Source organism: Macrotis lagotis, chromosome 4 (assembly GCF_037893015.1).
Source record: "Macrotis lagotis isolate mMagLag1 chromosome 4, bilby.v1.9.chrom.fasta, whole genome shotgun sequence".
NCBI lineage: Eukaryota > Metazoa > Chordata > Mammalia > Peramelemorphia > Peramelidae > Macrotis > Macrotis lagotis.
In genome coordinates, this window is record NC_133661.1 from 74728458 (window position 1) to 74755023 (window position 26566).

The window sequence follows — 26566 nt, forward strand, 5'->3', positions numbered from 1 at the left end:
AAGTCAATATTTGGCAAAAGCTACTGGGAAAACCAGAAAATAGTATGGCAGAAACTTGCCATAGACCTACATCTCACACCTTATAGCAAGATAAGATCAAAATTAGTCATATGATTAAGATACAAAAGATGATGCCATAAGGCAATCAGAAAAACAAGGAATAGTTTACTTGTCAGAACTATGGAGAGGAGAAGAATTCATGACCAAACAAGAGATAAAGAAAATTATGAAATGCATCATAAATAATTTTTACTACATTAAATTAAAATGTTTTACACATCTCTGAGGTACGACCTCACACCTCTCAGATTGGTCAGTATGACCAGAAATGACAATGATCAATGTTGCAAGGGATGTGGGAAATCTGGGACACTGATGCATTGCTAGTAGAGCTGTGAATTGATCTAGCCTTTCTGGAGAGCAATCTGGAATTATACCCAAAGGGCAAAAAAAAATGTGCATACCCTTAGATCCAGCAATACCACTACTGGATCAGTACCTGGAGATCATGAAAAAGAGCAAAAAATCCAAAATGTACAAAAATATTCATAGTATTTTTTTTTGGAGTGGCGAAGAATTGGAAATTGAGGGGATGTTCATCAATTGGGAAATGACTGAACAAAATGTAGTATATGTATGTGATGGAACTCTATTGTTCTATAAGAAATCATGAGGGACAGAACTTCAGAAAAGCCTAGAAAGACTTGCATGAACTGATGCTGTGTGAGATGAGCAGAAACAGAAGAACATTATACACCTTAACAACAACATGGGGTGATGATCAACTCTATTGGAATTGTTCATGTCAGTAGTGCAATCATCAAAGACAATTTTAAGGGACTTGTGATGGAAAATACCATTCTCTATCCAGAGAGAGAGAAGGGATTGTGGGGTTTAGATGAAGAACAAAGCTTATTATTTTAAAAGTTGTCTTATCTATTATGTCATCTTATTCTCTATAATGTTTTCTTTCTTCCTTTAGGATCTGATTCTTCTCTCATAATGAGTTCAATTTCGATCTATGTTTAGCATGGCTACAAATGTAGGGACTGTATTGGATTGCTTTCCGTCAGGAGCAGGGGGGAGGGAAGGGAGGAAGGGAGAAAAATTGTAAAACTCAAAAACTGCAAAAAAAGTGATGGGTAAAAATTACCATGATATGTAGTTGGAAAAACAAAATATTTACATAATAAAAAAAAAGTTTTGCACAAACAAAACCAACTTAACCAAGATTAGAAGGAATGCTGAAGGAGGCAACTAGGTGGTGCAGTGGATAGAGCACCAAACCTGGAGTCAGGAGTTCAAATCCAGCCTCATTCACTTACTAATTGCCTAGTTGTGTGATTTTGGGCAAGTCACTTAACCTCATTGCCTTAAGTAAATACATATTTTTTTTAAAAAAACAAGGAATGAATGCAGAATGTAAAAAATAATTTTTACAGCTAGCATTTCTGATAAAGTTCTCATTTTCAAAATATATAAAGAACTAAGTAAAATTTATAAGAATATGTCATTCCTCAATTGATAAATGTTCATACACTATGAACAGAAAGTTTTCAGATGAAGAAATTAAAATTATCTATAGTCATATAAAAAATGCTCTAAATCACTATTGATTTAACAAATGCAAATTAAAGCAACTTTGAGATACTAGCTTTCACCTATCAAATTGGCTAATATAACAGAAAAGAAAAATGATAAATACTGGAGGGGATGTGGGAAAACTGGAACACTAATGCACTATTGGTGGAGTTTGAAATAAGCCAGCCATTCTGAAGAACAATTTGGAACTATGTCCAAAGGGCTACAAAATTTTTGCATACCCTTTGATCCAACAATACCACTACTAGGTATATATCCCAAAGATATCAAAAATAGGGGAAAGGACGCACATATACAAAAATATTTATAGAAATTCTTTAGTAGTGGCAAAGAATTAGAAATTGAAGGAATGCCCATCCATTGGGAGATGACTGAACAAGTTGTAGTATATGAATATAATAGAATACTATTGTGCCATGAGAAATGTTGAGTAGACATGTTCAGAAAAACCTAGAAGTACTTACATGAACTGTGCTGAGTGAAGTAAGCAGAACCAGAACATTGTAAACAATAACAGTAACACTGTGTGATGACCAACTATGATAGTCTGAGAACTTCTCAGCAATACAATAATGCAAGACAATCCAAAAGACTTGTGATATAAAAATCCACTATCCACATCCAGAGAAAGAACTATGGAGTCTGAATGCACACTAAAGAATATTATTTTCATCTTTTAAATTTGTTTTTCTTTTGTTTTATTTTATTTTACAATTACATGCAAAGATGGTTTTCAACATTCATCCTTTTTGCCAGTTTTTGAGATCCACATTTTTCTATCATCCTCTGCTCCCTCCCTTCTCCCCATGGCAGAGAACAATGTGATCATGAAGTATAATCGCATTTAACATGTTTCCACATTAATCATGTTGTAAAGAATTAGAACTAAGTGGTATGAGAAAACATGAGAAAAAAAAAATATAAAAGAAGCTTTAAAGATTGAACATGGGGGTGGATAGGTGGCATAGTGGATAAAGCACTGGCCCTGGAGTCAGGAGTACCTGGGTTCAAATCCGGTCTCAGACACTTAATAATTACCTAGATGTGTGGCCTTGGGCAAGCCACTTAACCCCGTTTGCCTTACGAAAAAACCTAAAAAAAAAAAAAGAGAGATTGAACATGGTTTGTTCTACTCTATATTCAGATCCCAGAGTTTTTTCTTTGCATGTGGATGGCATTTTCTATAATAGGTCTCTCAGGATTGTCCTTAATCACTGAACTGCTAAGAGGAACTTCATCCATCATGGTTGATCTTCTCACAGTGTTGCTATTAATGTATACAATGTTCTTCTGGTTTTGCTCACTTCATTCAGCATCAATTCATCTTAGTCCAGTCTTTTATGATCTCTCTGGCATACATACTGAGTGGTGGTATTGTTGGGTCAAAATTTATGCACAGTTTTATAGTCCTTTGGGCATAGTTTCAAATCGCTCTCCAGAATGATTGGATCAGTACTGCATTAGTGTTCCAGCTTTTCCAAATTCTCCACAACATTTTTCATTTTCCTTTTCTGTCATATTAACCAAACTGATAAGGGTGGAGTGGGTAGCTCAGTGTTCTTTTAATGTACATTTTTCTAATCAGTAATAATTTGGAGTATTTTTTCATTTGACTAGAGATAGCTTTAATTTTTTCATATGAAAACTTCCTATTCATATCCTTTGATGATTTCTCAATTGGAGAATAACTTGTATTCTTATAAATTTGAATTCAGTTCCCTATATTTTTTTAGAAATGAGTCCTCTAATATTCATAGCAGCCCTGTTTGTGGTGACAAAGAATTGGAAATTAAGTGAATGTCCTTCAGTTGGGGAATGGCTTAACAAACTGTGGTATATGTATGTCATGGAACAAAATAGTGTTCTATTAGAAACCAGGAGGGATGGGAATTCAGGGAAGCCTGGAGGGATTTGCATGAACTGATGCTGAGTGAGATGAGCAGAACCAGAAAAACACTGTACACCCTAACAGCAGCATGGGGGTGATGAGCAACTTTGATGGATTTGCTCATTCCATCAGTGCAACAATCAGGGACAATTTGAGGCTGTCTGCAATGGAGAATACCATCTGTATCCTGGGAAAGAATCGTGGAGTTTGAACAAAGAAAAAAAACCTCTATCTTATTATGTAATTTTGCTATTTCTTTTATTTTTCTTCCTTAAGGATTTTATTTCTCTCTTATCACATTCAACTGAGATCAATGTATACCATGGAAACAATGTAAAACACTAACAAAAGGCCTTCTATGGGGGGAGGGAAGCAAAAATGGGCGAAAAATTGTAAAACTCAAAATAAATAAAATCTTAAAAAAAAAGAAATAAGTCTTCTGGGGCAGCTAGGTGGTGCAGTAGATAGAACACTGGCACTGGAGTTGGGAAGACTCATCTTTCTGAATTCAACTGGATTCACTTAATAGCTGTGTGACCCTGAACAAGTTGCTTAACCCTGTTTGCCTCAGTTTCTTCATCTTCAGAAAGAGCTGAGGAAGGAGATGGCAAACCCCTCTAGTATCTTTTGCGAGAAAAGCCCCAACAGGGGGCAGCTAGGTGGCTCAGTGAATAGAGCACCAGCCCTGGAGTCAGGAGGACCTGAGTTCAAATGTGACCTCAGACACAATAATTACCTAGCTGTGTGATCTTGGACAAATCACTTAACCCCATTGCTTTGCAAAAGCTAAAAAACAAAAAAGCCAACACTAGGATTACTAAGTGCCAATAAGACTGAAAAAACTACTGAACTACAACAAATATAGTAATTTTAATTTTGCAAAGTCCTTTACACAGCTTATCTCACAGGATCTTCACAAGATTCTACCTCCTAGAGATAGGAGCGATTGTTAACCCCAATATACAGATGATGGCTGAGGCTGAAAATGGTTAATTGATTTTTTTTCAGGGTCATTACAGATAGTGTCAGAGGCAGAACTGCAACTCAAGTTTTTCCTTTTTCAAGTCTAGCACTCTACTCACCAGTCACTTAGGTATAAACAAACAAAAACCATTAAGATATACAAAGTGCTTTACATACATTATCTCATTTCATTGAATCCATAAATCTCCCACATCTGGAAAAATATATAATTCAGAAATTTTCCTACCAATCAGTCACTGAGACACCAGTATCTCTGAGACAATCCTCCCATTTGCCTCATCTTGTCTTGCCCCCAGTCTAGAATTCAATAATCTTAGTAAAAAAGTTAGTCAAAACTGAGCAAGTCATCTAAAGGATGTCCTGATCCCTGGTTGAAAGACACTAAAGCTGTATGTATCCCCTTGAGGAATAAACACCAGGTACCCAGAGACCCTGGGCAACTGGGTGGCACAGTGATTACAGCACCAAGTCTGGAGTCAGAAAGACTCATCTTCCTGAGTTCAAATCCATCCTCAGACACTTGCTAGTTATATGACCCTGTGCAAATCACTTAACTCTTTTTGCTTCAGTTTCTACATCTATAAAATGAGGTGGAGAAGGAAATGGCAGACCATTCTAGTATCTGTGCTAAGAAAACCCCAAATGGATCACCCAGGAGTCAGACAAAACTGAAAACAACTCACTCCCAAAAAACTCAGAGACCCTCTCCTTTAAGTGAGAAGGTGCTATTGATACAGGGCTTCTGAAAAGCTGTTTCAGGACAGAAAGTTGAGAGAGATACTAAAGACCAAATTATCCCACATACTGAATCTCTACTCTATTCTTCTCCTAGTAAAATTTGATTTGGTGCCCGTTCAGGGATAATACCACTACTGCTAATAGGGGTAGACTCTTCCCAACTTCATTCTAGAGTTCTTTTCTATTTCCCCACCCAAATGCAGTTTAGCTGGGGTTCTTGGATCTTAAGAGTGCATTTCCACTATCTTTAAGAGAGACAGTGTCAGATTTAGAAATCTCAGACTGATACTCCTGGAACAATTTCCTTGAATAGAATAGAGCCCTGGAGTAGAGATTCTTATTCTAATCTCTAGAGGTGGAGAACGTGCCCAGAGGACAGTTTTTTTTTTCAGGGTGTGGTGAAAAACAAATTCTCACACTGCAATACTGACCAAATAGTCCCTAGCTTGGCAGGAAAGGGAAACTGGAAGAGAAGAAACTAAGGAATGGATTGGAAAACAAATCCCTGGAGTTGGAAGAGACAAATCAGATCCACACAACAGCTGAATCAGACCAAGAGCAACACCTGGAAAAAGAGAACAATCTGCTCGCATTGTAAACACCCCTTTTGGGGGTCAGTGATGGGAAAAGGGCAGTTCAGTGAGCTGTGTAGATGAGCTACCAATACTCTAGAATAGGCAATAATTCAATTTGATTCAGCAAACATTTAAGGGGCTTCTATGTGCAAGACTGCAAGAGGCAGAATTTTCTGAGTGTCCTCACAATTCTTTTTTTTTTTTTTGGCAAGGCAATGGGGTTAAGTGGCTTGCCCAAGGCCACACAGCTGGGTAATTATTAAGTGTCTGAAGCCAGATTTGAACTCAGGTCCTCCTGACTCCAGGGCCGGTGTTCTATCCACTGCACCACCTATCCACCCCTGTCCTCACAATTCTGATAAAATCTTGGGGTTGCTAGGTGGTACAGTGGATAGAACATTGGCCCTGGAGTCAGGAGGACCTGAGTTCAAATGTGACCTCAGACACTAGTTTGAATCTAGCCTCAGACACTTGACTCTTAGTAGCTATGTGACCTTAACCCTGATTTCTTCACATCCAGGGCCATCTTCAGTCATCCTGATTCATATCTGGTCACTGGATCCATATGGCCCTGGAAGAGAAAGTGAGGCACAGCCCCCCCAATCCAATCCATGTCCTTGTCATGGCATCACAACCTTGATGTCATGGGCTTCTTCCAGAATGAAGAATAAACATTATTATCATTATGTGACCCTGGGCAAGTCACTAACTCTGATTGCCTCCCAAAAAACCCTAAAAATTCTATGAATCTTATATCCCACCTGCAATAGAAGGCTTCTTTTGGTTCCTACACATAATGCTACTGCTTTTTAGCTGAGATTACCATCCATTTACATTGTACGCAATTTATATTTACAATTTTTTTAATAGTCTTACCCCTCCATTAGAAAGTAAGCACCTTGAGGGCAATGATAGCATTTTTTTTAATTCCCAGTGCCATCCACCAGAGTGGAATTGAATTAGGAGTCAAAAAACAAAGATAATATATTATGTATTGTCACTTATTTGCTGGTTGATCTTTGCAAAACACTTTTCCTTTTCCAAACTTCAGTTACTTCAGTAAAACAGAAAATGGTTGGACTGGATGGTCTCTTAGCAGCCCTAAAATTAAATCTCATGTTTTCTGACAAATCATAGATTTAAAAGGAATCTTGGAAGACATCTAGTTCAATCCTCTCATTTTACAGATGAGGAAATTGAGGTTTAAAGAAAAGTAAACTAGTCACTCAGGGAGAATCAGAAACATATTTGGAAACTTCAAATCTAGTACCATTGTACTTGTTCTACAAAAGGGATTCTGAACTATTCTAAGGAATGTCTTTTAATCCAACATGCTCATGAGTTAACATGAAAGATGAGTCAAAGACAATGGAGGGTTCAACTAAGTCTTACTTGATTATTCAAATTCACCTGTCAGTTGGTAAAAAGAACATAAGTTTTGAAGATGTTACTGAGGTTGGTCTTTTATGTCTCCATCACTGAATCAGAGAATAGTGACTAGAAGGGGAAAATAGGGAGCTAGGGCTTTAGAGAATTTATCTTTATCAACCAATTAGTGGTAATGAGGAAAGAGAACAGCATACAATGAATTGAGTGAGGAGTGAGAGAAATGGCAATGGAAACTTCATTATGAAAATCATTATACTTATTAATACCTTGTCTGACTCATAATATCTAGATGGAAAATTTTGTGAAAAATCATGGCAAAATTTGGTTGCCTGGAGAAGTTCATCAGTAGCATCTGCCAGTTCCACAAACAGCATACTTGCATGGGTTTTAGATAATGGACAATGGTCTTCTATTTTCCCAGTCACCAATGGAATGATGTAGGGTTGTTAGCTTGCTCCCATGCATGTTGTCATGAAGGTGGGGGGAAATAGGCTTTGGGGAGGGGGACTTAAAGATCCATCTATGAGGATTCTTTTTTCTTGAAGAGTTCATCAATCTCTGACTCAAGGAGGTAAGAAAGACTTAAATTTTAATATACAGATTACTTCAAAAGTTACTACAAAAGGCTCCCAGGTGACTACAAAAAGTTCACAAGTGGAATGCTCTAGAGAAGTAGCAAGATAGTTTTAGTATAAGTAAGAAGAGGGTAGGATACTTAGGGGAATCATGCTACCCAGATTGGGCCAGCTCCACAATAAGACAAGCTGTATAAGCAATAGATAAGATAAATAGTAGGGAAGAGCATGGGGACAAGAGAGTTTGCCAGATGATGCTCTTCCCACCCCAGAATGCTGCCCTCCAAAGGAAGGTGAGCTGAGGAATAAGCTCAACTTTTAAAGAGGAAGTAGAGGTGTTCTAGTGGTTAGGATTCAGGGTTCCTACTGCTTTGACCCAGGTTCAAGTCCTGGTCGGGGAAATGTTTGGGCAGCATAGGTAATACAGTGGATACAACACCAGTCCTGAAATCAGGTGGACTTGAGTTCAAATGTAGTCCCAGACACTTAACACTTACTAGTTGTATGACCTTGGGCAAGTCATTTAACCATGATTGCCTCACATCCAGGGCCATCTACAGTCCTCCTAATTCCTACCTGGCCACAGGACCCAGATGACTTCAGAGAAAGTGAGGCTAGTGCCTTAGCACAACCCCACCTCACTCAAATCCAATTCATATGCTTGTCATGGCATCACCTCCCAGATATCATGGTCTTCCTGGAGAAAGAAGGACAAACATCTGATCTTGGTGAGGGGTGGAGATATGTTGATGAGGGGGCAAAGAGCAGAGATGAGGTGATGAGAGGTATGTGGATGAGGGGTGGTAGCTCAAAGTCTTACTCCCTTCCAGCTAAGGCAGGGATCCTTTGTTTTATTGATAGGGGCTTGTCTTTTGCTTGGGAGGGGAAAGGTAATTTACTGGGGTAAAGTTCATAGTTTGGATAATGGTTGGGGGGGGGAATACATGGTACATATAGAGGCTACAGATTAATAACTATAAAACATATTTCCCCTACTTTGGTCAGACACCTTCAACAAGGATGAAAAACATCCATAGTGCCACATTGGTGGTATATTATTTAACTTGAAAAAGCAACAAGTCAAGACTAAAATGGAGGGAGAGTTGGTGTGTGACTTTTTACTAGCAAATAATTGTGAACTCAGCAGTCTCTGAAGCTGAGATGCATGAAAGTATGGCTTGATTCTCTGCTGTTTGTGCTAATTTTGGCCTAACAATCAACAGAACATCTCTATACCATCCATACATGAAACCATCAGTTACAGTAAATGGAGAATTATTGAATGCTGTGCATAAGTTCATTTACCATAGCAGAATATTTTCCGAGGAGGTACACATAGTTGATGAAATTGAACTGAAAATTGCCAGTTGACTCAGTTTTGGGGAGACTCTTAGGAAAGGAGTAGGAGAGAAGAGGCATTAGACTGCCTACAGACTGAAGTTCTATAGAGTAATTGTGCTGATCTCATAGGATGAAACATGGAGAGTCTACCAGGGTCTTGCCACAAGATTGAACTGCTTCTATTTGAATTGTCTTAGGAAGAACCTGATGATCACCCAGCAAGATAAAGTGCCAGTTACTGAGATCTTTTCTCCAGCTGAACTTCCAGAAATTCAAACTTTATAACAGACAATCCAGTCCTCATGGATCGACTACATTGTTTTTTATGGAGACCTCACACAAGGCAAGTGCTCTCCTGGTAGTCTGAAGAATCGATACAAAGACACTCTCAAGGTCACTCTGAAGAACTTTGGAATAAATTCTAAACACTGAAAACAGTGGAAAACACTGGTGTAGGACCACCCAGCATGGTGACCAAAGAACGTGCTGTGTTCTATACACAAAAGCAGAACTGCAGTAGTTCAGAAGAAATGTGAAATGCACAAATTAAGAGACATCTTCACTCCAAATGTTTATATGGACTATTTGTACTTGTTCTGTGAGAGAACCTTCTAAGCTTGCATTGACCAGAGTTGGACTGGATTTGAGTCTTCATTCTAGAATTTCAAAGTCAATACTTGTTCTTGAAAATCTTGTGTTTTGAAAATGCCCTATTGCTGCTCTCAACTTGGAGCAGTGACCCCTAGGCTCCAGAAGGACCTCCAGAGACCATCTCCCTCCTCCAGCACCACTCCCAACAAATCCACTCTGCAGGATTGAAATGCAATGTCACTTTTGTATTCTCCTCTTTCCCAGAGCTTAACTAAGCACCTCAAACATAGGCATTTGATTTTAAGTTAGTAGTTCACTCATCCAGCCAGCCAGCCAACCAGCCAGCCAGACAGACAGACAGGCAGCCATTCATTTTGCTTCCTTCTTATGGAGAGACCTTTACTACTTTAGGTTATTCTAGCAGTAATTTGAATGTGATTTTCCAGGGCACGAGACTATTCACCACCACTCTTACTACTAGTAATATTAGCTAGCATTTATATAATGCTTTGTGGTTTGTAAGGCAATTTTTTATATTTTATTTCATTTGCCATAGTACATAGAGAAATCAGAGTAGACAGGTAGCCAGTCAATGGATAATAGACTGGCTTCATAGTACAAAAGACCTGGGCATCTTCTCAAGAACAAATGACTTTAAATCTGGTTTTAGACCCTTACTGGTTGTGTAATCTTGGGCAAATCATGAATCTCTGCCTCAGTTTCTCCAACTATAAAATGGGGATTAATAAAAGCATCCATCTCCCAGGGCTGTGGAGGGAATCAAATGAGATAAAATTTGTAATAAATGGTGGTTTCCTTTCTTCCTACCTCCCTCTCTTTTCTTCCTCCCTTCCTTCTTTCCTCTTTTCTTTCCTTTATCCTTCCCTCCTTTCTTCCTCCTTCCTTTCTTCTTTTCTCTTTTCCTTCCTTCCTCTTCCTTTCTCGCTCTCCCTTTTCCCCTTCTTCCTTCTCTCCTTCCTTCTTTCTCTTTTGTTTCTCTCTTTCTCCCTTCTCTCACCTTTCTTCCCTCTTTCTTCCACCCTGCTCTTTGCTCTTTCATTTCTCTCTTCCTCCTTCCCCTCTTTCTCTTCCTTCTCTCCTTCTTCCTGCAAATTATGTACCACATCCAAACATGAAATCAGAAAAATTGGACTCTAACGTTGGATTTTTTTCTAAGGCATTGAATAAGTCATTTAACTTCTCTAAGTTTCCATTTCTTCAACAACAAAGTATAGAAACAACTGCTTGAAGATCAGGTTGAACAAGCTGATGGTCCAATGAAGGAAGAAATCATGCTTAGCCTGGAGGGAAGACTCAGGGAAACCATAAAGTAGTGTGAAGTACCTTCAGGGCCATTCTTTGGAAGAAAGATTGGATTAGTTCTGTTTGGTCTTTTTTTATGGTTTTTTCAAGGAAATGGTATTAAGTGACTTGCCCAAGGTCACACAGCTAAGTAAGTATTAAGTGTCTGGGCTTAAATTTGAACTCAAGTCCTCCTGACTCCAGGGCCAGTGCTCTATCCAGTAGCTGCCCCTCTGTTTGGTCTTAGAGCAACAGAATGAATAAGGAGTAGTGTTTGGAAGCTACAGAGATCAATGTGAACCAGTAAAGTTGTCCCGAAGTGAAATGGGATCCCTCACCTAGGAGGTCTTCAGGTTAGATGACCATTTGCAGAGTGTGGAGTAAGGAGTCCATGTGGGTCACTGAGATTCCTTCCAATTCTCAGATTCTGATTCCAGGACCTCGAAGTTCCCTCCCAGCTTGGGCTTAGGGTCCAAGGATCTGAGAATTTCCTGATGAATTGCTTATTTAGATCCCTAAAAAAATTTCCCACATTGGGAGTCCTCCACCCCAATGAAATGACAAGCCTGACCCATCTCCCCACTTCCCACTCTTCCCCATAGAGTCATTTTTAACAGTCATTTTCCTGAGCTATTTTAATGCAATCACTGGAGCGGTAGGGTAGAGTACAGGGCAAATTCCTGCCCCCCCCCAAACCCCCACTTTCCAGGAGTCAAAGTGTTCTGAGCAGCTCCAAAAGCCTGTTTACACTGCAGTTAATCAATGAACCAGAATCAGTGAAACCATCCAAGTCAGGGGAAAAGTCTCTTAAAACATTTCCTGGGGATCTGGAGGGGGTGGAGATCTGGTCGGGTCACTCCCATCTATCAGTCATCCCAAACCTGGAGTGGGGGAGGGATTAAAAGGCGGGCCTGAACTCCCCTCCTGCCTTCTTTAGGGCCGGGAAGCTGGGTGTCCGGGGATTCGGACGGGAAGAGCGGTCGGGCGCTGGAGAAGAACGATGACGGCCCGGCTCCCTGCCCTGCTCCGGCTGCTCGGGCTCCTGACCGGGGTGGCCTCGGTGACGTTCCAGCATCACCGCTATGATGAGCTCATGCGGACCTTATACAAGGTCCACAACGAGTGTCCCCACATCACCAAAGTTTACAGCATCGGTCGCAGCGTCAAGGGGAGACATCTCTATGCCCTGGAAATCAGCGACTTCCCCGGCATGCACGAGCTCTGTGAGTACTCCCGGCTAGGTGCTTGGTACCAGTTGGAGGAGTGGGCGGGCAGGAACGTGCCCCCAAACAATGCCCTCCACACACACCACATACACACAGGCACACACACACAAACACAGAGGCACACACACAGACACACACCACATACACAGACACACACACAACACACACACACACACACAATCCCCCAGCTACTCCACCCGACCTCCACATCTAGATCCCTCCATGCTTTCGCTCCTCCAGACCCTCCCTCGGTCCTGCTCTGACTTCCTCGGGCCGAAGCACGGTTATTCTACCCCACTTTCTCTGACTTTACAGAAAACCTTCCCACTGCTCTTGGATATCTTGGGGGCAGATAGTGACAGTGCCGGGCACAGGGGAGAAGGGGAGAGCACGGGGTGGGGCGAGGAATAAACAACCCTTTTTAGAAAAGCTTGAAAAGGAAGGCCCTTTTTTCTGTACTTCAGGCCAAGTGATCTCGAAGTCTAATGGGACAAGCCAAGCCGCCAGTATGATAAACTATGGGAGCAGGGGGGGTGGTGGCAATTAGGAGGAAAGCCCGCTGCTCGGAGCACACCACCCAAAGGACAAACTGACTTGCCCGCCCCATAGCCTCAAACAACGATCATTGAACTGCAATCAGCTTCCAGAGCTCAGTCCCCAGCTTCTGCCTTGTTGTAATCCATAATCGGAACAGGGCAGGATAAGGGGGGAGATGGGGCTAACCAGTCCAGGTCCGAATGAGCCATGCACTTGTGTTGTAATTCACACTTGCAGTAGGAAGGAGACTTGTCCTCTGAGGAAGGTCAGGGTGGAGATGGGGCTGGGGCCAACCAGTCCAGGTAAAAATGAGCCCAATACTTTAGTTATCATTCATAATAGGAACAGGCGACTTGTCTAAGAGAAGGTTAGGGTGGAGACGGGGATCATTAGTCCAGGTAATGATGAGCCGCATAATCTTGTGGTAGTTCATCCTAGGAAGAGGGGACCTTTTCTGAATGGAGGTTAAGGTGGAGAGGGGGTGACTTATAGTACAGGGAATATGAGCCAAATAGGGGACTTCTTTCTGAGGGAAGATTGGGGGAGATGGGGGGAACTAGTCCAGATGAAAACGAACCATATGCTTTTGTTTTGCTCATAATAGGAATAGGGCAGTCTCTTAGAGGGTTAAGGTGGAGATGGGGCTAACTAGGTAAAAGATGAGCCCTATACTGGAGAGAATAAATGAAGGGAAAGAACTAGAGACCAGGCCAAGGAGTGGAAAATAAGCAAGGCTGGGAGTAGGGAAGAGAGAGAAAAGAAGAAAGCAAAGGAAAGGAGAAAAAGGATAAAGAAAACCATTAAATGCCTGATGGGGAAGGGGAAGAGAAGCTTGAACATTTTGTTCATCTGGCAGGAAGTATCTAGGTTTTATAGATCTTGAATTCAAAAATCTTAAAAGCACCTAGGTGGTACAGTGGATAGAGCCCCAATCCAGGAAACTGGGAAGAGACCCGAGTTCAAATTCAAGCCTCAGACACTTAGTAGTTGTGAACCCCAGGACGAGTCATTTTATCCCATTACCCCAAAAATAAAACACATAAAACAATCCCCACCATTTCCCAGTGAGACTCTCTGTGAAACACGTTCTAAAGTCCTCAGCCCTCACTGGTAGCCTGGTAGAGTCATTGTCATTGAGATAGAAATCTTCCAATTCTAAGGTGCTTTGATTTTGAACTCTTTCCCTCATTGAGCCAAAGCCATTTTTGGAGCATATAGCTGTAAATATGCTTGCTATTTCCAAGCCTCAGTTTTTCTAATGTGTAAAATAGGAATAAAATCCCTGTCGTGCCTGGACTTGTGCTGAAGCTCAGATGAGATCCTTTATTTAATTATCTGTAGTAAGATTCTGTAGCACTTAATCCACTGACTCCCTGGGCTCCTGTGCCTTGAGCTTGACTTTTTACCTCCCCAGTGTAGGTCCAAAAAAGAAGCTAGGAGCAATCTACTTAAACCCTCTTAAGTCTCTTCTTCCCACTATTCATCCCTCGGTGCTGGTTGCCCCAGTTTCATTTACCCAATTAACATCAATTAGCATTTACAAAGGGATAATTGCTGAGAATTGAGATCTAGTACAGATGCACGAGCATCCCTCCCCCCTCCATGCCCTGCCTCTGGCAAATCCTGGTCTGGACTCCTGCTCCTGGACTTTCCTGTGCTTGGTTATTTCTGACCTTTTGAGGTTTATAAAGTCATAACCATTTGCTTGTGCTTTAGGAGTTTGGCATGGGGGGAGGGGGCTTGTAAAGCCTGAGATTCCTTTCTCCACTCGGAAGCTTTGCACTGTTCATGACTGACCTGGAGGAAGGAGAAAAATGCTCCTTTGAATGAGGACATGCTCAGTTCTAGCATCACAGCTGGTCAAAAAAGATTCCTCCTCTGCTCTTTGTGAAGAAGACTGGAAAACAGTCAGAAAACAAGCTTCCTCCGAACTGGGGAGCAAAGCAGCTTCGTTACTTGCCTCAGACTCTTCTCTGGGCTGGCAGCTAAAGAGCGGGTCTCCACTGGCCATCCATCCATGCACTACATGCATAGTCATTCGATGTTGATTATTCCCAAATCTCTATCTCCAGGACATGTCCATCTCATCTATCTAAAGACCTTTCTACTTGGACACCCTTCAAGAATGAAGGACAGGGGCGGCTAGGTGGCACAGTGGATAGAGCACCGGCCCTGAAGTCAGGAGTACCTGAGTTCAAATCCGGTCTCAGACACTTAATAATTAGCTAGCTGTGTGGCCTTGGGCAAGCCACTTAACCCCGTTTGCCTTGCAAAAACCTAAAAAACAAAAAGAATGAAGGACAAATCATCTCTAACTTCAACATCCCTTATTCTTTCATCTATCATTTCAAATTCATTACTACTCCAGAATACCTATGGGATCCTCTTTATTCCTACTTCTACTACCAAAACACAATCCCCATCATGTTATTTTCTAAGTTATTTTACTCTTTCTACCACTCCACTATTACCAGAATGATTTGTAGATTTAAAGATAGATGAGACCTTAGAGGCTATCTTGTCCAACCTCTCATACACTTAGGTGATTGGGAATAATCAAGCTTTATTATGCTTCAATTTCCTATATACTTTCTGTTAAACTAAGATGGAGAAAATCTCACAGCCCTTCTGATGTGGCCAGTGCAAATTTATGCAAACACAACTTAAGATGGGTTTTCTCTGCCACTAGGCAATTGCCCAGTGCCTCCCTTAGCAACAAGCATGCCTAAGTCTTCTCTTGCCTGCAAAAAACCCTCATTTGACCCTTGCATCTGATCCTGTCCTATTTCTCTCCTTCCTTTTGTAGCTTAACTCTTTAAAAAGGCCATCTGTATTAGCTGTGTGACCCTGGACAAGTCACTTAAGGATAAAAAGGAAATAATTAACAGAGGGAAGACCCTTGAATTAAAAGGGGTTGGGGGGGAAGACTTTTTTTTTTAAAGAAAGAGTCTTACAATTTTCCCCCCTATTCTTGCTTCCCACCTCAATCTGTTCATCTTTACATTGTTTCCATGGGATGCATCGATCTTAGTTGAATGTAATGGGAGAGAAATCATATCATTAAGGAAGAAAAATAAAGTATAAGACAGCAAAATTACATAAGAAGATAATAGATTTTTTTCCTAAATTGAAGGTAACAGTCTTTGGTCTTTGTTCCAACTCCACAATTCTTTCTCTGGATACAGATGCTATTCTCCATCACAGACAGCCCAAAATTGTCCCTGATTGTTGCACTGATGGAATGAGCAAGTCCATCAAAGTTGATTATCACCCCCATGTTGCTGTTAGGGTGTGCAGTGTTTTTCTGGTTCTGCTCATCTCACTCAGCATCAGTTAATGCAAATCCTTCCGTGCTTCCCTGAATTCTCATCCCTCCTGGGTTTCTAATAGAACAATAGTGTTCCATGACATAAAACGTTTATCACAGTTTAAGCCATTCCCCAATTGAGGGACGTTCACTAAATTTCCAATTCTTTGCCACCACAAATAGGACTGCTATGAATATTTTTGTACAAGTGATATTTTTACCCTTTTTCATCATCTCTTCAGGGTATAGGCCCAGTAGTGTGATATTGCTGGATCAAAGGGTATGCACATTTTTGTTGCCCTTTGGGCATAATTCCAATTTCTCTCCAGAAAGTTTGGATGAGTTCACAGCTCCATCAACAATGTATTGGGGGGGGGGAGATATTTTAATCAGGACTATAAGGAAGTCAGAGAGAAGGAGGTCAGTAGTCTGACTGAAGACATAGGAAATGGCCAAAAACATTAGACTGAAGCATATGTGTTAGGGATTAAAGTGTAAGAGGACTGGAAAGGTAGGTGGAGACTAGGTTATGAAGGGTTTTGAATGCCAAAATAAAATTCACTCTTTTTAACCCCTTCCAATCTGGCTTCTGATTTTATTATTCTATTTAAACTGATCTCTCCTAAGTTACTAATGACCTCTTAGTTGCCAAATCCATGGTCTTTTTTCATTTCTCCTTGGTTTCTCTGCAGCCTTTGACACTGATCATCTAACCTCTCATTCTTGACACATACTCTCTTTTTTTTAAGGACACTACTGTCTGCTAGTTCCCTTCCCAATTTGACTGCTCCTTTTCTTTTCTGGTTCCTCTTCAAAATCATGCCTTCTAACTGGGGGTATCCTTCAAGGTTCTTTCCTGGGTCCTTTTGTCTACTTGAAATTCCAGTCTCTTCACTTAACTCAGTTGCATTGCAAAAACCAAAAAATGAAAAGAATTTCCAACTGTTTTTCAGACATCTTGAACTAGGAGTTTAGTAGACATCTTAAATTCAATGTGTTCCAAACAGAGCTCATTATCTTTTCCGGAAAGGCTCCTTCTTTCCCTATTAGTGTATTTTCCTCTCAGTCTCTCAGGTTTCCAGCCTAGGATTCATCTTGGACTTCTTACTAGCTCTCATTCCCTTCTTTCCCATCTAATTTATTCCCAAAGCCTCTCAGTATTACCTTTGCAACATTTCTTCTCTAAACTCCCTTTTCTCCTTTAGTACAGTTCCTCTTCACCTCACACCTGGTGGTTCTGCTTGTCTCAGGTCTCTCTACTCTGGTCCAGTCTTCATTTAGCCACCAAAATGATTTTCCTAAAATGAAGGTCCAATCACATCACCCTCTACTCAGTTAATTCTAGTGGCTTCCTACTGTCTTTAAGAACAAATATAAAATGCTCTGTTTGGTATTTAAAACCCTTCATAACTTAGTCTCTGCCTACCTTTCCAGTCCTCTTCCTCTTTAATCCCTAACACATATCCTTCAGTCTAATATGGCTGGCCTATCTGTATACTGCCCTCATTTTCTCTGGCTATTTCCCATGTCTTCATTCAGACTACTGACCTCCCTGGCTTCCTTATAGGCCTTGACCCCTCTTAATTTGAGGGTCCTCTCTCTGTTAAGTATTTCCTTTTTATCCTGAATTTAACTTTGTGTGCATGTTTGCTTGTTGTCTTCATCATCAGATGTAAATTCCTTGAGGGTGGAACTGCCTTTTACTTCTTTATATCCTCAGTACTTTTTGTTTTGAATCATTTTCAGTCTTATCTGACTCAACCCCATTTGGAGTTTGCTTGGCAAAAATATTGGAGTACTTTGCCATTTCCTTCTCCAACTCAATTTTTTACAGAAGAGGAAATGGAGGCAAAAAGGGTTAAGTGACTTTGCCCAGAGTCACACGCAGCTAGAAAGTATTTGAGGCAGGATTTGAACTCAGTGCCTCAGTGCTCTGTACTGAATGAATGTTGACTGATTGATTGATGATTGATTGGCATATTCCATTCTGTTAGCATTCCTATTAGAGTAAGCCATTCTTATGCTCTCCAGTCCTCTTGCATAAAACTTTGCTGTTAATGGAGCTTAATTAGTAAATGGATGATGAATAAATGAATGATGAATAAATAAATGAAGAGAGCCTTACTGGAGGTCAGATACCCAAAAGCTTAACTGGTTGGGATGGGAGTAGGGTTAGAGAATGAGCCTAACTACAACTTTGATTCTTCTGTGAGTTGACCTGCAATGGGGTCAAGGATATGACTTTTTTTCTAGAAAACTGCTATCATGTGCCAAAGGATACTTGGCAGCTAACTCCTGAATAACCTAAACCAGAGGCAGGACTTTTTTCTAAAATGGAGTAATTGTGAATGGCTCCAAGATCACTGAGTATAAAGTGTAGAGAAATGCTGAGGGATCATGAAATATAGAATTGATCCAGAGTAATTTAGTTGCAGAAAGCTATTTGGACAAAGTATAAAGGAATGACCTAGAGTTTAGATTTTCACATGAGCCCCATTCAGAAGGTAATTGAAATCATGGGAATCAGGGGATGGATCAGGAGGGAAGCAGGTACCTGAGGGTTGAGCCTTTAAAGAGGACAACTAGAGAACTGAAGAGAATTAGAGTGACCCCCCCCCCCCAAAAGGAGCAAACAGCCATGCATTACTGACTTTAAATAAGGGAGGACAGAATCTAAAGATGTGGTTGATCAATAGTGTCACTGGCAACTGAGAAATCATAGAAGATTAAGAATTGAAAATAGTTGAGTTTGTTGAGCTAAGAAGAGATGGGAGAATCTTAACTTGGAAGGAGCATCTTAGATATGACTCATGGTTTCACTAATAATGTAGATATTACCCCAAATCACAAAGGTATAGAGAGAAATGTAATGATCATTTCTCATATAGAGAAATCAGTTTTGTAAGAATACAAGTCCTTTGATAAAGTCAAAAGCTATGAACAGGCAGTTTTCAGATGGAGGAAATTAGTTATTCTATACTAATTTGGAAAAAATGTTCTAAATCACTTTATTAGAGAAATGCAAATTAAACCAACTCTGAAGTGTAGAACCTTACACCTGTCAAATTGACTAATATAGAAAATGAAAATGACAAATGTTGGAGGGGATACAGAAAAACTGGGACATTAATGCACTGTTGGTCCAGTTATGAAGTGATCCAACTCTTCTGGACCACAATTTGGAACAAAGATCAAAGAAAAGAGAAAAAGATAGATTTGTTCAAAAATCTTTATAGCAGTTCTTTTTGTGATGGCAAAGAATTGGAATTCACAGGGATGCCCATCAGTTGGGGAAAAGGCTGAACAAGTTGTGATTATGTGTTTGTGATATAGTACCTTTGTGTTTTAAAAAATGACAAGATGGTTTCAGAAAATCTGGGAAAGCATATTTGAACTGTTGTAAAGGGAAGTGAGCAGAAGCAGAACAAAGTAACAGCAATGCTGTATGATGATCAACTGTGATTGACTTCACTATCTTATGATGAAAAATATTACCTACCTCTAGAAAAAGAAATGATGAAGTCTTGAGTACGCCTTTTTTTTTGAGGTGAATCTTTTCTTTTGAAACTTGGCTAAATTGGCAATGTTTTGCATGTGTTAACATACAATCTATATCAAATTGTTTGCCTGCCACCTTAAGGAGGGGAGAAAAGGGGACGATTCGGAAATCAAATAAAAAAACAAATATTCATTGTTTTTACATGAAATTGAGAAAGAATAAAAAATGTTAAGAATCAGAACAAAAGGGACAAACCATGACAAAGAAGAAAAAAATTTAAAGTGAAAATATGCTTTTATCTGCTTTCAAATTCTGTAGTTCTTTGGATAGAGATGACATTTTACATACAAGTCTTTTGGAATTGTCTTGGATCACTGTTTTCCTGAGAAGAGCTAAGTTTTATCATAGTTGGTCATCACACAATGTTGCTGTTACTATATATACACTGTTTTCCTGGTTCTGCTCACATCATTCAGCATCAATTCATATAAGTCCAGGTTTTTCTGAAATCGTCATTTCTTATAGTACAATAATATTCCATTATGTTCATAACCACAGCTTGTTCAACCATTCCCTAATAGATGGGAATTGAGGTTCAGAGATTTGAAGTTCCAATGAGTGCTGTAGTGGCAATGGAAACCAAGGAAATATGACTTCTTATCTTGGGTTATTTCCAATATTTATCCTTTATCTGCCTCTAAAGCAAAACTCAGGTTGCAAAGCTATTTCCAAGCTGTATTAGAATGGCAAGTTTCTTCATTGGGAGTTACCTAAACTAATGAAATCACCTGTCCAGAAAAAAAAATCACTTGTTTACTTAGTCAATTAGTCAATAAACTTTTATTACAGACCTACTGTGGGCCATGCATGGTGTACAATACTACAAAAAACCAAAACAAAATCCAAGCAAAAGACAGTCTCTGCCCTTAAGGAGCTCCCAGCCTTAATAGAGGAGACAAATAAATACACATACACTATATACAGGATAAATAGGAACTAATTAAGAAAGGGAAGGCACTGGAAATGAGTGGAATTGGGGAAAAGTTTTCTGTAGGAGATGGGATTTTAGCCAGGAGGTAAGAGATGAGAAGAGCATTCCAGAGCCCAGAGATAAAGTATCTTCTGATAGTGTCTTTAAAGACAGAAAGGAAGCCTCTGTTACTGAATTGAATGTGGAGGAATTGGGGTGGGTGGCAGTGCCAAATAAGGTGTGAAGAGATTGAATGGGGCTAGTGGCTAGATTATGAGGAGTTTGAATGTAAAACAAGATTTTGCATGTTTGTATACTTTAGGATCTTAATGACAGTTTTTAAAAAATTTTTGGAGGGTTTTTTTGGAAAGATTTTATTTATTTAGAATTTTACAATTTTTCCCCCTAATCCTGCTTCCCTCCCCTCACCCCCCACAGAAGGCAGTTTGTTAGTCTTTACATTGTTTCCATGGTATGCATTAATCTAAGTTGAATGTGATGGGAGAGGAAACAGATCCTTAAGGTGTATGATATATAGCAGAATTACATAAGATAACTTTTTTTTTAATTAAAGGTAATAGTCTTTGGTCTTTGTTCAAACTCTACAATGCTTTCTCAGGATACAATTGGCACTCCGTCGCAGATAGCCCAAAAATGTGCCTGATTGTTGCCCTGTTGGTATGAGCAACTCTGTTAAGGTTGAATATCACTCCTATGTTGTTGTTAATGTTCTTCTGGTTCTGCTTATCTTGCTTGTTCTTGCAAATCCTTCCAGGCTTCCCTTCCCTGAATTCCCATCCCTCCTGGTTTCTAATCGAACAATAGTGTTCCATCACATATAAATATAAATATATATATATATATATATATATATCACAGTTTATTAAGCCATTCCCCAACTGAAGGACATTCACTTAATTTCCAATTCTTTGCCATCACAAACAGCTGCCATGAATATTTTTGTACAAGTGATGTTTTTACCCTTTTTCATCATCTCTTCAGGGTATAGACCCAGTACTGGTATTGCTGGATCAAAGGGTATTGCATATTTTTGTTGCCTTTTGGGCAAAATTTTTCTTTGTGGGTTTTGCAAGGCAATGGGGTTAAGTGGCTTGCCCAAAGTCACACAGCTAGGTAATTATTAAGTGTTTGAGCCCAGATTTGAACCCAGGTACTCCTGACTCCAGGGCCAGTGCTTTATCCACTGTGCCACCTAGCTGCCCACCAATGACAGTTTTAAAGGAACTCTATTATACTAGAAGAGAAACAAGATGGTTCAGTGCGTAGAGTCCTGACCTGGAGTCAAGAAGACATATCTTCCCTCGAGTTCAAATCTGACCTCAGATTTTTTTAGCTGTATGACCCTAGATAAGTCATTTAATCAATCCAGTTTCCTCATCTATACAATGAGAAGGAAATTGCAAACTGCTTCAGTCCATATGTCAAGGAAACCCAAACAAGATCACAAAGATGACTAAAGATAGTTTACTGAGGGTTTTTTGTTCTTTTCTAAATTACAGTTTTATTTAAATATTTGTTTTATACTCCCAATTTTCTTTTTTAGCCCAGAGCTGTAGTCTGTAGTAGTACTTAGTCATGAGTTAACTTGGTAAACTGTCTTCTATACTCACACTATCAGGAAGGCAACTCTTAGCTGACTTTCTTCCCCTACCTTCCATTTTTTCTCCTTCCTGATATAGCCTTCACATCAATGTCCATATAATCTTTCTAACTCTTTTCTTTAATTACCTTACTTGAACTGTGACTTTTTTTTTTTAAAGAAAGAGTTTATTTATTTTGGGTTTTACAATTTTTCCCCCATTCTTGCTTCCCTCCCCCCATTCCCCACAGAAGGCATTCTGTTAGTGTTAATATTGGTTCCATGTTATACATTGATCTCAGTTGAATGTGATGGCAGCGAAATCATATCCTTAAGAAAGAAAAACAAAGTAAGAGTTAGTAAAATTACATAATAATATAATGCTTTTTTTTTCTAATTTGATGGTAAATAGTCTTTGGTCTTTGTTCAAAGTCCATAATTCTTTCTCTGGATACAGATGGTGTTCTCCATTGCAGATAGCTCAGAATTGTTCCTGGTTGTTGCACTGAAGGGATGAGCAAGTCCGTCAGGGTTGATCATCACCCCCATGTTGCTGTTAGAGTGTACAGTGTTTTTCTGGTTCTGCTCATCTCACTCAGCATCATGAACTGTGACTTTTCCAAACTACCTATTCATCATTGAAGAGAGGACAAACTTCTTTAGCTAAGCATTCAAAGCTTCTCTACAAACTGGACCAGGAGTCAAGCTTTGCCCCCATGAGCTTGGCATAGCAATAATTGTATTTTTTTTGTCCAGTACAGGTGTTCTGAGTTGGGACAAGTACCTGCTGCATCCATGTTCCTATCATGAAGCTCTATAATGAATTAAATGAATATTGTTACTGTTAGCCCTCATTGTCAGGGCTACAGTTCACTATGTAGCTACTACCATAAGTAATGAGATACTCCACACTACCTCAGGTTCCCCCACTAGGGGCAGGGCCCCAGCCCATTATCTAATTTGGCTCCTGGCTTACAAGCAGTTTCCTTCACTTTGAAATGAAACTTATGTTTGATTCCTGACTCTCCTATCTCTTGCCTTCTCTGTTCAGCTCCAGTCATCCAGAGTTTAGAAGTTGATTAATTTTGGTTGACATTAATTGGCTCCCAGAAATGGGATCAATTGGGATAATTTCCAGGAAGTCACTTCCCTTCTGAAATATCTTAGTAAGTTTTGGGGTACTATTTTGTAGAATTTAAGGAAAAATAAGGATTAAATTTTATAAAAGTTAAAATAGATGACGTTTCCCTCTGATTTTTATCAATGACATATCCTTATCTTTCCTTCCTACTTTCTTCCCTCCTTCCTTCTATATTAAGAGGACTCCTTAGAGAGACCAAAAGTTTTTGAAGAAATTCTTGATTCTTGGTCTTGGCAGACTATGTGTGGTTGTAAATCATTTGGAACTAACTTTATAACTTGTTAGCATTTGGTTTTAAAATATCTTCTGTACCTTGAAAGGAAATAGAAAATAATGAGAAAAGTTAGGAAGATAGATGGAGGGTCAAAAATTGTTGAAATTTACATAAGAAGTTCCAGCAAGCTGAGTCCAAAGTTTTCCCCAAGTTCCTGAAAATATAGTCAAGTCACAGACAACCTGATATAAGGCAAAAAAGGCTGAACTGGCTCTTTTTTTTTTTTTAAAGGAATGGATGAGGAATTTCATTGAGATAATTGGTTCAGGTCAGCTAGGTGGCATAGTGGATAAAGCACCAGCCCTGGAATCAGGAGTACCTGGGTTCAAATCTGGTCTCAGACACTTAATAATTACCTAGCTGTGTGGCCTTGGGCAAGACACTTAACCCCGGTTGCCTTGCAAAAAAAAAAAAAAAAAGAGAGATAATTGGCTCAAATGGAGGTTGTTGGATAACCATATATAGGAGATAATGTTGACAAGATTCTTGGTTAGGTTTGTATTGTTCCAGATCTCATTCAAGGTCCTTCTAAACTGAGATTTTATGATTTTCTAGAGATACTAGAGGTGACATTATATAAGGAGAAGAGGGAAGAGGAGAGGAATGTGGAGGAAGAAGGAGGTAACATTTATATAGTGATGATTGATATTTGCCCTTTATTCTCAAAGACACCTTGATAAGCAAGTGAATTGTATTTCAGTGAGGGGTTGCTGTGCTAAGTTACCAGACTCCCTTTATCCTCTGGAGTCATCTGGGTCCAGAGGCCAGATATGAATCAGGATGACTGGAGAATGGCCCTGGATGTGAGGCAAATCAGGTTAAGTGACTTGGCCAAGGTCAGATTTGAATTCAGTTCTCCTGACTCTGGGGTGGTTGTTTTATTCATTGAACCACCTCCATGCTCAAAGAGGCTATACTAAGCCATTGACAAATATTATTCCATTTAATCTTCACAATTACCATACTGAGGAAAATAATATTATGCTATATCATTTGATAATTAATATTTCTCTGCAATCCATCCCTTTCCCTATTTTGTCAAAACCCCCTCTCTTAGCCTAGTTGGAGGAGACCTCCCAGTCTAAATGTGAGAAAGGTGAACATTCCTGGCCTCCGAGAAGCATCTACTAGTTTTTCAGCTTAACATGGAACCCTGAGTGTGGACTGGGCCTTTCCTTACATGAATACTCTCATGTCCTTGGCTGTAAGGTTACGGGTAACCTGGTCTCAAAAGAGAAGTCTAACTGGGAAGATCTTGGTTGGGGTAGTTTTGCTTTGTCGTAAAGATTACTAGAGGTAATTGATATCCATCCAGCAAGTAATTTTTTTTATTAAAAATATTATTTGAGTTTTACAATTTTCCCCCAATCTCGCTTCCCTCCCCCCACCCCCACCCCCACCCCACAGATAGCACTCCATCAGTCTTTACTTTGTTTCCATGTTGTACCTTGATCCAAATTGGATGTGATGAGAGAGAAATCATATCCTTAAAGAGAACAGAATTCTCAGAGGTAACCAGATCAGACAATAAGATATCTGTTTTTTTTTTCCAAATTAAAGGGAATAGTCCTTGCACTTTGTTCAAACTCCACAGCTCCTTATCTGGATACAGATGGTACTCTCCTTTGCAGACAGCCCAAAATTGTTCCCAATTGTTGCACTGATGGAATGAGCAAGTCCCTCAAGGCTGAACATCACTCCCATGTTGCTGTTAGAGCGCACAGTGTTTTTCTGGTTCTGCTCATCTCACTCAGCATCAGTTCATGCAAATCCCTCCAGGTTTCCCTGAAATCCCATCCCTCCTGGTTTCTAATAGAACAATAGTGTTCCATGACGTAAATATACCACAGTTTGCTAAGCCATTCCCCAATTGAAGGACATTTACTGGATTTCCAATTCTTTGCCACCACAAACAGGGCTGCTATAAATATTTTTGTACAAGTAATGTTTTTACCCTTTTTCCTCATCTCTTCAGGGTATAGACCCAGTAGTGGTATTGCTGGGTCAAAGGGTATGCACATTTTTGTTGCCCTTTGGGCATAGTTCCAAATAGCTCTCCAGAAGGGTTGGATGAGTTCACAGCTCCACCAACAGTGTAATAGTGTCCCAGATTTCCCACATCCATCCCTTCCAACAATGATCATTATCCTTCCTGGTCATACTGGCCAATCTGAGAGGAGTGAGGTGGTACCTCAGAGAAGCTTTAATTTGCATTTCTCTAATAATTAATGATTTAGAGCATTTTTTCATATGACTATGGATTGCTTTGATCTCTTCATCTGTAAATTGCCTTTGCATATCCTTTGACCATTTTTCAATTGGGGAATGGCTTTTTGTTTTAAAAATATGACTCAGTTCTCTGTATATTTTAGAAATGAGTCCTTTGTCAGAATCATTAATTGTAAAGATTGTTCCCCAATTTACTACTTTTCTTTTGATCTTGATTACATTGGTTTTATCTGTGCAAAAGCTTTTTAATGTAATGTAATCGAAATCATCTAATTGGTTTTTAGTGTTCTCCAACTCTTCCTTAGTCATAAATTGTTCCCCGCAAGTAATATTTCTTAATTGTCAGAGAGAGACCTAATAGTCCACACCTGAAGGCCAACCCACTTACTGGTTCAAATTGTTTTACTTTTGTGGGGAGAAGTCTAAAGGTCCTACTGTGAGGTCAATCAGAAGGAAGATGTACTTGAGTTTAAAAGATCAGTTAGTCCTCACTTTAGGGATCTTTGAGAGAGAGATAGGAAGGAGGGGAGGGAGCTGGAAGGGGAGAGAGCAAAAGAGATCCAAATTCTTGTTTATTGCTAGTCTAATAAGTTGAGCAAACTCAGCTGTTATTAAAATATCTTGCCCAGATAAAACTATCTCAGCATCATTTTTACTCACTATAGTACTATGAGGAAACTGAGGCCCACAAGGGTTGAGTGACTTGCCTGAGGTCACACAATGAGTGTCTGAAGCTGGATGTGAACCAGAGTCTCTTTGATTCTAGGATGAGCATTTTATCCATTGCTCCACCTGGCT

The 26566-nt window shown here is 39.7% G+C and overlaps 1 protein-coding gene across 1 annotated transcript in view; it reads left to right on the forward strand.

Annotated features, from left to right (window-relative positions):
* The first annotated feature begins 11929 nt into the window (after positions 1-11929).
* Positions 11930-26566, forward strand: part of CPN1 (carboxypeptidase N subunit 1) — a 62382-nt gene continuing 47745 nt past the window's right edge. The window contains exon 1 of the mRNA XM_074233165.1: positions 11930-12208. Within this exon, the coding sequence (XP_074089266.1) occupies positions 11986-12208 (223 nt within the window). The 5' untranslated portion in view covers positions 11930-11985. The remainder of the gene's footprint in view (positions 12209-26566) is intronic.